This window comes from Bufo bufo, chromosome 4 (assembly GCF_905171765.1).
Source record: "Bufo bufo chromosome 4, aBufBuf1.1, whole genome shotgun sequence".
NCBI lineage: Eukaryota > Metazoa > Chordata > Amphibia > Anura > Bufonidae > Bufo > Bufo bufo.
Window position 1 is genome coordinate 503,476,379 of NC_053392.1, and position 13,507 is coordinate 503,489,885.

Sequence of the window (13,507 nt, forward strand, 5' to 3'; positions counted from 1 at the left end):
TAATCTCCTCCTGCCTTTCTTGTGTGGCTCGTGGTACAGGTAGTATTTAGGAAAACGCTACTTTTGAGGTCCTTGCCCTAAGCTTGTGACCTAAATCCCTCAAATCATTTTTAAGGACTCTCCGCCTACCTCTAACTTTGCCATTGGTTCCGATATTGACCATGGCTGCTGGATCTTCTCCTGCCCCTCCCAGTAATCTGTCAACCCGATCCACAATGTGTCGATTTCGAGCGCCAGGAAGACAACACACTGTTCGGCAATCCCGGTCTTTGTGACAGATCGCCCTATATGTACCCCTAATAATTGAGTCTCCCACTACCAGCACCTGTCTGGCCTGCCCTGCTCTCCTGGTCCCCTGCTTACTGGAGCTGACATTCCCCTGACTGGCAGAGGAAGGGCCCTGCTGCAGCAGTGCTCTCCCTGAATTGACATTCCCCTCATCTGCCAACCTTGCAAACTTGTTGGGGTGTGTCAGATCAGGGCTAGCCTCCCTGGCACTCTTCCCTCTAATTTGCTCACATTTTGAACAAAGATATGCACCCTCAAACGGCTGTTCCAGGACTGTATACATTAGACAAGATGTGCATTTGACTGCGCTGTCAATAATGGAACACATACTAAATAGGGATTACGCAAGAAAAGAGAAAAAATACAATATAGTGCAGTGATAAGAATCTAACTTACTAAAGTCCCTGAATCTGAAGTCACATACTTAATACAAACACACACTTGAAATCAAACACTCGAACGCTCACAAACTCGCGTTGCTTGTCCGCTTGTATAAGGGCAGCTCTCAAACCAGACTGCTTTTTTTCCTCTGGATTCAAAGGACTGAGCTGCCCTCAAGACTGGCTATTTAACTTCTAATTAGATAGCCAGACCCTAGTTACTCACCTGTGAAACACCCTGAAATCAAACACACGAACACTCACAAACCTGCGTTGTTTGTCTGCTTGTACAAGTGCAGCTCTCAAACCAGTCTGCTTTTTTTCCCTCTGGATTTAATATCCTAAAGGAATCCTAGGTGCCATCACCTGCCAACCATACATTGTGATACTAAAATGGAATCCTGTGTGCCATCATCTGCTGCCCATATGTTGTGACCTCATAATGGAATCCTAGGTGGCATTACCTGCTAACCATACATTGTGACATCATAATGAAATCCTAGGTAGTAGGTACCATCACCTGCTGGAATTACACTGTGACATCATAATGGAATCCTGGATACCATCTGCTGCCCATGCATTGTGACATCATAATAGAATCGTGGATATCGTCACATGCTACCCACATATTGTGACATCATAATGGAATCCTGGGTTCCATCACCTGCTGACAATAAATTGTGATATCATAATGGAATCCTAGGTGGCATCACTTGCTGACCAAGAATTGTGACATCGTAATGGAATGCTAGAAATCACCATCTGCTGCCTATACATTGTGAGATCATAATGGTATTCTAGGAACCATCACCTGCTATCCATACATTGTGACATCATAATGCCTCAGAAACTGACCCCATCGGCCTCGAAATTGGACCCAATCGGCCTCAGAATCACACCCTATCAAAGTCAGATCCTAGATACCATCATCTCCTGTCCATACATTGTGACAACGTAGTGAAATCCTAGGTACCATCACCTGATGCTCATACATTATAATATCATAATGGAATTCTAGGTACCATCATCTGCTGACCATACATTGTGACAACATAAAGGAATCTTGGATATTGTCACATGCTACCCACATAGTGTGACATCATAATGGAGTTCTGCATACCATTATACGCTGCTTATACATTGTGATATCATAATGGAATTCTGGGAACCATCACCTGCTGACCATACATTGTGACATCATAATGAAATCTTAGGTACCATCACGTGCTGGCTGCTGGCCTTACACTGTGACATCATAATGGAATCCTGGATACCATCATCTGCTGCCCATATATTATAACATCATAATAGAATCCTGGATATCGTCACATGCTGCCCACATATTGTGACATCATAATGGAATCATGGATACCATCATCTGCTTCCCATACATTGTGACATTATAATGGAATCCTGGATATTGTCACATGCTACCCACATATTGTGACATCATAATGGAGTTCTGGATACCATATACGATGCTTATACATTGTGACATCATAATTCAATCCTGGGTTCCGTCACATGCTGACAATAAATTGTGACATCATAATGGAATCCTGGATACCACCATCTGCTACCCATACATTGTGAGATCATAATATAATTCTAGGAACCATCACCTGATGGCCATACTTTGTGACATCATAATGGAATCCTGGATGCCATCATCCGCTATCCATACTTTGTGACATCATCATGAAATCCTGGTTACCATCATACACTGCCCATACATTGTGACATCATAATGGAATGCTATGTGGCATCACTTGCTGACCAAAAATTTTGTTATCATAATGGAATCCTTTATACTATCATCCTCTGCCCATCGCTTGTAAAAAAAAAAAAGAAAGATATGCGGGGGTGCTCCATGGTATAATACCCTCAAGGTAGGTATAATTAGCGAAGGTGTATGCACCCTACCTAATATTGTTGTGCATGCGAGGCGCAACACTAGAAGACAGCGGAGTAGTGCCGCGGGGGAGGGGGGGGAGGCGTTGTTCCTGCTCCTAGAGACTCCGTTCTCCCACCTTTTGTCACTTCCCTCCAAGTCCTGATTGACAGGGCCAGGCAGCGCTCTCATCTGTCTGCCAGCCCTGTGCTCTGGTGAAATCTCACGCCATTCAGCGCAGGTGCGGTGAGGAAGCTGGCAGCCTGCGATCGTCTTTCCCTCACCTCGCCTGCGCCGAATACCAAATGGCGCGAGATTTCACCAGAGCACAGGGCTAGCAGACAGATGCGAGCGCTGCCTGGCCCTGTCAATCAGGACTTGGAGGGAGGCGACAAAAGGTGGGAGAACAGAGTCTCTAGGAGCAGGAACAACGCTCCCCCTGCTCCTAAAAGCCAATTAGCATATTATAAAAGTGGCGTAACGGGGACATAGATAAAAGTAGGAATAAGCTAGTTAGGTTTAGCTGACATTAGCACATCGCTAATGTCAGCTAGCTTAATAGGGTTAAATCTGGTGACAGAATCTCTTTAACTGGTAGGGTTTCTGTCTCCCATTCAGCAGGTCCTGGGTTCAAGACCCAGCAAAAACAATGGAAAAAGTAATGTGGAAAAAAGATTAATAAAAGTTAAATATGCAAGGGTATCCTCAAGCACTATAGTAGAAAATGGCACAAGCTATAAGCCCCCTTTCTGAGACTGTAAAAGCAGGGACTCTTCCAGCCTTGGAAAGGACTGCTCAGCCCCATAGTTACCACATAGTAACCACATAGTCTGCCTCCATTGACAGTAGACTACTGCCTCTCACTCCGGTAAGCCAGTTCTCTCTGCTCTGCACCAAGGAGCCCCAATCACTGCAGATGAGGTAAGGGCTTAGCTACAATCCTAAATTATGTCTCAAGTTTAAAAGGTCCAACATTGACTTATAGGATACCTACATTACATCTGGTGACAAAAGACCGAATTTGCATACCTTACACTGATTGTTTTGTAAAAGCTTTTCTGATTTTGTGTAAAATATTGCTGACCTATGCTCAGGGGTGTGTATTACCTACACTGAGGATAGGTCATCAATATTGTACTCCCCGAAATACTGGCTTACCATGCAAGCAGCACTCCAGTATCTTTCCTGATGCACCATATTCATCAGCAGGGCAAACGCCTGTATGGGTTGGAGGGGCTTCATAAATGTAGCCTTCTGGCCAACTGTCATATGTGCATATGATAAATTTACTCCTTTGTGTTTCATATACTCACTATTTTCAAAGTCTCTGATTGCTTTCACTAATTGGTAGCATTCATGTTAACATCCAAAAGCTCAAAGTTTGTATAGAAGTGAGAGTTTGCTACAACTACGACTGGATTCCATTCTGATAGTTTGCTACAATGTATCAGTGTAATTAACCTATCAGGACAAGACAATAGTGAGTTTAGTGTTGTGGATGTGTATAGATGATCTCAAAAGGTCAACCTCATCCGTGGCCTTGTGTTTTTTTGTCCTCTTGTATAGCAGTGACTTGTCATGATGTATCATCATTGTCTTATTTGCAGAAAACTTATTACATCTGAAGGAGGACCTTACTTTGAAAACTACCTTGAAGGTGTGTTTAATCTTTACGTGTTGGTGACTACCGCTAACAGCCCTGATGTCATGTAAGTACCTAGAACATTGTAAAAAGCGAAACAAATTTCAATGATGTGCAAGTTAAGCATCTTGAAGGATTTTATATTGATGGCCTGTCCTCAGGATAGGCGTCAATATCTGGTTGACGGGGGTCCAGTACCCGACATCTCCTCTGATTAGCTATTTAGGAGTAGATCCCACCCCAAAGCCAAACACTGTCCATTGTGTAGTAGACTGAGCTGGTTACTACAGCACTGCTCCCATTCACTTCAATGACAGGAGTGACGGAGAAACCAGCTTTCCAATACAGAATCAGCATAGCTGTTTAGATCCACAGCTGATCGGCAGAAGTGTCTGATCCCTGGCAATCGGATATCAATGGCCTGTCCTGAGGATAGGCCATTAATATAAATGGACTGGACAACCCCTTTAAATATACCTGACGCTACTTATTTATGTATACCATAGTAAGTTGTTCAATCTAACCTTAAAGGGGCTTTCCGGAAGTCTGACATTGATTGCCTGTCCTCTGGATAGGTCATCAGTATCTGATTGGTAGGGTTCCCACACCCGGCACTGCTACTGATCGCTGTTTGAAGGGGCCACAGTACTCCAGTGAGTGCTGCAGCCTCCCCACAGCTTACCAAGCACTGTGCCGTACATTGCTTAGTATTGCAGTTCAGACCCATTCACTTTAAGGCTGCATTCACACGTCCGTGGTGTGTTGCGGACCCGCAAATTGCGGTTCCGCAACACACCAGCCCGGCACCCCCATAGAAATGCCTATTCTTGTCTGCAAGCTGCAGACAAGAATAGGACATGCTCTATCTTTTTGCGGAGCTGCGGACCCAAAGATCGGGACCGCGATTGCGGATAGCACAATGTGTGCTGTCCGCATTCATTCCGTCCCCATAGAGAATGAATGGGTCTACACCCGTTCCGCAAAATTGCGGAACGGATGCGGACCCATTTTGCGGATGTGTGAATGGAGCCTAAGGGGACTGAGCTGCAAATTAAGCCACGTGACCAATGACCTTAATGTCACAGTCGTATCTAGGAGGAACATCGCAGCCTCTCCAGTCCGCTCAGCGGCAGGGGTGTCCGATCCCCACTGATCAGATCCTGAGGTTCAGTTATCAATATCTTTTCATTTCCACATTCATGTTATATTTTCATTTTGTATAAACATTATATTTGTACCTTTTCCTTCCTAGGATGCCAGCGTATGACTACAGCTGGTGGTATTCCATCTTCTTCATAGCCTACATTATTCTGAATACTTATATTTTCATGTCCGTCTTCTTAGCTGTTGTGTACAACAATTACAGAAAACATTTAAAAGTAAGTTAATAAAAAATGTTATCTTCTTAATGCTGTTTTAAGGTTACTGGATTACTAAAGCTCAGGATGTAAATATCTGTAGACCACATGTTTGACTCCTGTATGTTAGAGCGCTGAGATGCAGAAGAACATTATTAAAGGAACACTATGGGCTCAACTTATACTTTGCAAGGCCCGAGGAGACACAAAGTGTGGTCTCTTTGATGCTGTCTGAATTCTATGCTCTGCCCCCTTACACCCTGCACTAAGCATATCAATGTTGGCGGAGTGTTCCTTTAAGTTTGACTACCAAACAAAAGCATGGCATGTACCCCCTGTGTTATGTATATATATGGTTGATAATTTAGGTCATAAACTAACCTTTGTATATCTGTTTGATCAGTTCACAAGAACATGCAACAGACTGAATTCACCATTGTAAAGGACCGTTCACACAGAGGATTTCGATGCTGTCAAATCGGCCGCAGTTTTTGCCACGATCATTCACTTTACAGGCCTTGGACCCAGTTGCGGCTGAGCCCCATTGAAAGAGGCTAAGCCACAAGCGGACGGTCTCCATGGCTTTAGGGGCGGCTGTCCGCACATGGTGTCAAGAAGTGAAATGTCCCTTCTTGGCATGACCATGCTAAACTGCTGACCGCGCTAGATAGGTGCTAGTGAGAGACATACCTTTTGGGGAGATTTAAATCTACAGGAGTCGATAACTAATGAACAATGAGAAGACATCTTAGAGGCAGTACCGAAATTGTCCTTAAATGAACACTGGAAACTATCACAGTTGTATATCATACACGGGGTTTACAAAACTCCAGTGTTTTTACATCGCATAGGCGTCAGAGCAGATGCAAAATGCCCACGATGCCAGACAGAACCAGCAGATTTACTACACATGCTGTGGCAATGCCCAAGACTGGATGTGTTTAGGACGAGGGTCTTGGATCTAATTCAGAGAGTCTTCTCAATACGAGTTCCTCGTGAGCCTAAAGTATGCATTTTGAGATACATGGCTGAGGTTGGAATAGACGAGGGGGGTAGGATTGCAATAGGGAGGCTTTTATACGTAGCCAGGAAACTTATAGCACTACATTGGATTCAGGTGTGTCCCCCAGGGGTGGAGGAATTTCGAAGCAAGGTTAATACTACTCTGATGTATGAGAGAGATATTCTTGAAAAGGGGCTGTCCTCATAAGTTCGATAAGCTATGGAGTCTTTGGATGGGAAATGCTGGTCTTATCAGTTAATTATCAACCGGTCTACCAATGATGGAGTGCGGGAGGGGAGGTGTGGCATGGGGAAGGGGGGTATAACTACAGAAAGGGCGGGTGTCATAGAAGGGGTTTGGATTCATTATCATAATTACATCTGTAATTGCTCGTAGGCCTTGTAGTGGAAGTTCTATTGTGATTGTATTGTTAACTTAGAAGACACTACTTGTACTGGTTTTTACCAACTGTATTTTATTGAGCTATAAATTACAATAAAAATGATCTGATAAAAAAATATAATCTACAGGAGTGGTGTGAATATGAACTTTTACTCTGCTAGGTTCTGCTCCAGCAAGTGTACTGAAGGTGGAGTGTTCTCTGCATTGACCTGCTTTGCAGCAATTCTCTCTGCTCTGAGTGACCGCTGTAGCATCTATCCAGGAGAATACTACAATGCACTTCACAGTGAAGCACTGCCTCCTGGGCATTTGCAGAAGAAGAACCTGGCTGACTGAAAGTGCATATTCACACTGCTCCTCATAATAAAAGTGATGTTTGTACTGTTCTACTCAGCCCCTACCTAGAGCTGTCAGCAGTTTAGCATCATCAAAACTGCTGATAGACTCCCTTCAAAAGGGTTGTCTGACCTCCAACGCAATTGGAGTTATTGGCCGGAATCTGCTCTGCCTAAAGAAACCTAATCATCGGCAGTCGGTTCCAGTGCTGTGGGTCTCGCCCTGCAGCTTCCTGTCACCTGTGGGCTGGAAGTGTGACATCCTGTTCATCTTCACATCCCCAAGTGGCACATGGCTGTTGAAGTCAGTGAACTGCTGCAATGCTCCACGTGATGACCGAGGACGAGAGGGGATGAGACCCACAGCACTGGAACAGATGTCGGTGACTAGTTATGTGCCTTTATTTCTTAAGACAGAGCAGTAAAAAAGTACTTAAGTCTAGCTTACCACTGACAGTTACTGACAAATGATTTGAATAGATTTTTTGAGATGCTAACCATGATGTGTTTTTCAGAATGAAATCCGTAAATTGGCTTATATGAAGCGACGCAAGATGGCAGATGCATTCAATGCTTTGAAAGTACAAGAAGGGTCAGAATTTGTGATTTCAGAAACGACATGGCTAAAATTAGTAAAGCTGGTGGCACCAGACATCAGTAACTCCCACAGGGAGTTACTCTTAAGAGTGTCTAAAGAAGACGACCAAAGATACGTGGGTGAGGAATGCAGCGTCACAGCTTCATCCTTGCATTTTGAAGTAGGGTTGTCTCAATACCAAAATTTTGATTCGATTTTGATACCATAAAAAAGTATTGCGATACTCGATACCACGCAAAAATAAAATAAAACACAAAAAAGCCTTTTGATTATTTAAACGTAAAATGTTTATTGAATTAAACAGAAAAACCTGCACCAGATATCAGATTGTCAGAGTTCAATATTGAATTTGACAATGTAACCATGCTAATGAGGAGCCTTCACCTCTCCTGCCCCGACGACTCTTTAGGCAAATAATTCTGGAGCATTTATTCTCTCTCTTACAAACTCAACTTCGTGCTATTCCTCTATTATTCCAGCTAGAAGTTTGTATTGGAGCTTGGTGTTACGAGTTGAGCACGTGTCCCTCCAAAGACTCCCCCTCTGACTGGCACAGTCTATAACCCTATGCTGCTGCCAGTGTCGGACTGTACAAGTAGGATGGGACTGGTAGCACTCAGTTGTAATGTATTTGTATTGTACCTTTATTCATAAACTTCTAGCAGGAATAATAAAGCACGCCACCATTATAGTAAATGGGTCTGGAGCGGACTTCCTGCGGCACGGTGGGCTAGCGTTAGCACGGATCCGGCAGGCTGTTTCCCTGCCGGAAAAGGCTACCTACCGCAAGTGTGAAAGTAGCTAAGTGGCCTGTATTCTGTAACTTGCATTAACCCCATGTTGCCTATTATGTGAGATGGTACTTTGGGGGGCACTTACTATTAATGTGATGCACATGGTGTCCGGTCTAAAAGCCTGTGCCCAGCCTGACATAAGTGACAAATAAGTGACCCCCATCATGTTTAAAACATGGTAGTGGCAAGATTGGGGTTATTGAGTCACATTAACCCCAAATCTTGCTGGCTGCCTGATACATGTTTTTTTGCCTGCCTTTATTGTGGGCCGGCATAGTATAGTATCGAAAAAAAAAAAATCCCGGTACCAAATCGATACTGGTATAAAAGTATCGATTGGGTATCGAAATTTCGATACCCGAGACTACTCTATTTTAAAGGCTAGGTCCATCAGAGTCACTACTACCACTTTATTTGCCTAAGGCCTAATTCACACAGTAACAACTGCTTTACTCTCTAATTTCGCTTGAATGATCTGAGCTGCAGTAACCCAATACGGCCACTACACAGTGTACGGTGCTGTGCTGCTGGCTTCGTTCTTGTGTTATTTCCAGTGCCAGCTTATCAGTGGGGGTGGCAGGTGTTGGACCCCCACCGATTTAATACTACTGACCTATCCTTCGGATCGATCATTAGCATCTATAATCCAGAAAACCCCTTTAATAGTTACACAGTTTTATGGGCAAAACCAGGCCTCCCTTAAAGGGTCACTGAGTTTTCAAAAAACTTTTGATATGTCTTAGAGACATATCTATAGGCCCGTCTTGATTGCACCCTCTGCAGCGAGGAGAGAGTAGTCTGTGTGAGCCCTTCTGTCCCCTAGTTGTCGATGGGAGTCTCACGTATGTCTCTCAGTGACCCTTTAACAATAAAATTAAAAATCCCACAGATTTGTGGAAAAAATGTTTGTAAGCACGATTTTCAGTCACGATGTGGCTGTACCTTGGCCGCTATGTGAGATCCCAAACTAAAGAGGTTGTCTAGGTTAGAAACCCCGTTTTCAAATATTGTTAGGGAATTCGGAGTTAAGTGGGGGCCTCCCATCAGTTGGTCAAAGATAGTGTCTACAAATACCATCTCTCTTTCTGGAGGGCCCACCACATCCATGCTTCACACCAACAGATCATTGGCCTAAGTAAGGTCTTGGTATTGCTTAACCACTTTCAGAGCGGGCCATTTACCCCCTTCCTGACCAGGCCTAATTTTGCAAATCTGACATGTCACTTTATGTGGTAATAACTTTGGAATGCTTTTACTTACCCAAGCCATTCAGAGATTGTTTTCTCGTGACACATTGTACTTCATGTTAATGGTAAATTTGAGTCAATATATTTCACCTTCCTTTATAAAAAAAAAGTCCAAAAGTTAACAAAAAAATTGAAAAAATTCACGTTTTTCTAAATTTGAATCTCTCTGCTTTGAAGACAGATGGTGATTCCTCATAAAATGCTCATTAACATTCCCCATATGTCTACTTTATGTTGGCATCATTTTGGTAATGTAATTTAATTTTTTTAGGGCGTTAGAAGGTTTTGAATTTTAGAAGCAATTTTTGAAATTTTTTATAAAGTTTCCAAAATCTATTTTTTTAAAGTTCAGTTCTGAAGTCACTTTGAGGAGCTCACATAATAGAGACCACCCATAAATACCCCATTTTAGAAACTACACTCCTCAAACTATTCAAAACTGGGTTTAGAAATGTTGTTAACCCTTTAAGTATTCCATAGGAATTAAAGCAAAATAGAGGGGAAATATTTTTTTCAGATTTTCCATTTTAATCCATTTTTTTTCCTGTAACACATCAAGTGTTAACAACAAAACAAACCTCAATATTTATTACCCTGATTCTGCAGTTTACAGAAACACTCCATTTGTGGTCGTATACCGCTGTTTGGGCATACGGCAAGGCGCAGAAGGCAAGGAGTGCCATATGATTTTTGGAGGGCAGATTTAGCTGAAATGGTCTTAGGGCGCCATGTTGCATTTGAAGAGACCCTGAGGTAACCCCACAGTGAAAACCCAAAAAAAGTGACCACATTTTGTAAACTACAGCACTAGCGAGCACTTTGAGCCAACAGGCGTTTCATAGAATTTATAACCCTTGAAAAATTAAAGAATTTTGTTAACCGAGCTGTGTGAGGGCTTATTTTTTGCGAGACAAGCTGTAGTTTTATTGGCACCATTTTGGGGTACATTCGGCTTTCTGGTAGCTTTTTATCAAATTTTTTGGGAGGTAAACTCAGCCACAGAGCTCTCTTGTTCAGCAGCTAATCAGCAGGGGTGCCAGGGGTCGGACAGGCCATCAATATCGAACTCCTAGAAATCCCCTTTAATTTACCCTGTTGTAGCCCTGTCTGGGAATCCTAACAGGTCATCATTCTGAGACTATTATAAAAAAGGGATGGCCCTTTTAATCATTGTATGACATAACAATACTGAAAAAGGGTGGTATATCAACTAATGAAAAGGAAACAAGGATGAGAAGAAAATTACCAATGCCCAATAAATCCACAGCACCAGACTACTCTCCATATCTTCTGTTCCTCAACCCAGTCAAATTAGCCAATTTTTTAAAAAAATTTAACCCCTAATACCTTGAGAACCTTTCTATCCAATCCTTCTCAGGAAAGGAAGCTTTCATTCGCTTGGCGGATTTGTTGAACATTCAGGTGATCACTATGAAGACTCGTATGCATCCCATAGAATGCTGGATGCCTCACCTGTACAGATGTGCAGCAAGTCGCTTTATCCGCAGGGTCGTCCTTCATAAGTGAGTCGAATTAATGGCTTCTGCAATTTGCACTCTACAGCTTTCTCTGGACATGGATACGCTGATTTTATTTATTTTTTTCCTTTCAGAGGCTTTATATATGCTTTTGACGTCGTCATTGTTGTAAATGCCATTTTCATTGCCCTGGATGACAAAAACCCATTGATAGCCAATGCCGAGTGGGTGTTCCTCTCCCTCTATGTCATAGAGATACTTCTCAAACTCTACACATATGACCCCAGAACCTTCTTTGCTAAGAGCCAGTTTTGGAATTGGTAGGTTTGCTTTACTTTTAACTTTCTATACTTTGATCTTGTTTGGTTCAGCAATAGACATTATAAAATCTTGATATGACATCTGAATTAGTATTACCTGGTTTGTAAGGGTGAAAAAGGCATCTGCCCACCCAGGTCAACCTATTATGGTTCAACATTGAGTTCATCATCCTCACCTCGGTAGTCTCACTGCTCTAACAATAAAGAATCCTCTTCCATGTTGGTGTAGATTACTGCGGCAAATAACCAAACCAGCGCTCTGCTATTTTCAGAACTCCGACAGCAGTGAATTGAGAGGTTGCGGCGCATGTGTGGCTGCCCTCTCCACACCTATTTATGATGTTTATGGTATATCCTAGCAATATGCCAAAAATGTTGAGATGGGAGAATGTTTTTGACTGCTGAAAGAGAGACTGTTACCTCCCCCCATGCACTATTAAGTGCAGTAATACATGCATATAGTAGTACTGCCCCTGACTCTGGATTTCTAATTTAATATGTTGATACTCAGCCCCATTCCCCCTCTGTGCCATCTCAAACTGCCATTAGAGTACATGGAGTTTGTGATGTCAGAAGGTCTTCTCCACTATGGGTGTGAGCTGAAAGCTCTTCTAAGTCTTTTCTAGCGGTGGTTTGTGGTGACGCAGCAGGGAAATGGGGGGCTTGAGTGTCAAATTAATGAGGTGTCCGTAGTCAGGGGCAGCAGTTACAATGCATGTAGTACTGCACTCAAAAGAGCATGGGAGAAAGTGACAGACTCCCTTTAATACATTCCCATTGTATGGGACTGACACGCGATTCCAGAGCCACCAATTCAGTTTCTTCTGTACTAGACCTCATAGATGAGGTTTCAGTATTGTCATTGTCCTCACTGTGTACTTCTTGTCATTTGTAAGGTTTGACACCTTTATCATCATTGCTGCTCTTGTCGCTACATCTGTGAACACGGTGCTGAAATCAGGTCTGTGAACATTTATCCCTTTTTCTTTTTCTTTTTTTTCACTTTTGTCACATCTTAAATGCATATTCTTTTTCTTTCTTTCTTTGGATGGTTGTCTTGAAGAAGCACTCCCACGAAAATGTTTATTTTCTGACCTGATAGAAATGTCTATGATGTAAACTGTAGTGAAAGTAATTTTCTTACCAGGGACTGTATTTGTGAGTTATAATCTCCCTTATGATCCTCAGCTGTGTCATGTGATCAGAACTTTAACTTATGTGTGGACAGGAAGCCAGTTTCTCTATGTATCCCTATAGGAGCCTCAATGTCAGTCTCATAGGAATGAACTGAGAAATAACTGACTTTCTGTACTGTGTCAGTTGGAGATCAGATTGTTTGTCACCTGACACAGCTGAGGCTCAGAAGGGAGGTTATAATTCACAAATACAGTCACTGGTAAGAAAATGACCTTCACTACAGTTTACAACATTAACCTTTCTAACAGGCCAGAAAATAAAAAAGTTTGTGGGAGTGCTTCTTTAATTATTTTAAAATGTATTAATGGTATGCAGCAATACCTTCTAAACAGTGCTCAGTTTATCAGGGCAAATTTTTTAGTCAACCAACAGTTCCAGGTATAGGATATACATAAAATGAAAGCCACAGTGCCTCTCATATGATATATAGGACTTCCTAATACAGTAGTATACACAAGGCACCCCTTCACAGTGTCAGCCATGTGCCCCCCCCCCTCCCTAATGTACAGTGTCAGTCCCTTCCCCCAGTGTATAATATTCACCTCTTCTCGGCTGACAGTCTTAGTAAAATCCC

General features: G+C 42.6%; 1 protein-coding gene across 1 annotated transcript in view; it reads left to right on the top strand.

The window, feature by feature from the left end:
- Positions 1-13,507, top strand: part of LOC120998797 (two pore calcium channel protein 1-like) — a 78,226-nt gene that overhangs the window by 34,786 nt on the left and 29,933 nt on the right. Inside the window, exons 7-12 of the mRNA XM_040429635.1 lie at positions 4,167-4,268; positions 5,454-5,580; positions 7,815-8,016; positions 11,317-11,461; positions 11,551-11,736; positions 12,633-12,697. Of these exons, the coding sequence (XP_040285569.1) occupies positions 4,167-4,268; positions 5,454-5,580; positions 7,815-8,016; positions 11,317-11,461; positions 11,551-11,736; positions 12,633-12,697 (827 nt within the window). The remainder of the gene's footprint in view (positions 1-4,166; positions 4,269-5,453; positions 5,581-7,814; positions 8,017-11,316; positions 11,462-11,550; positions 11,737-12,632; positions 12,698-13,507) is intronic.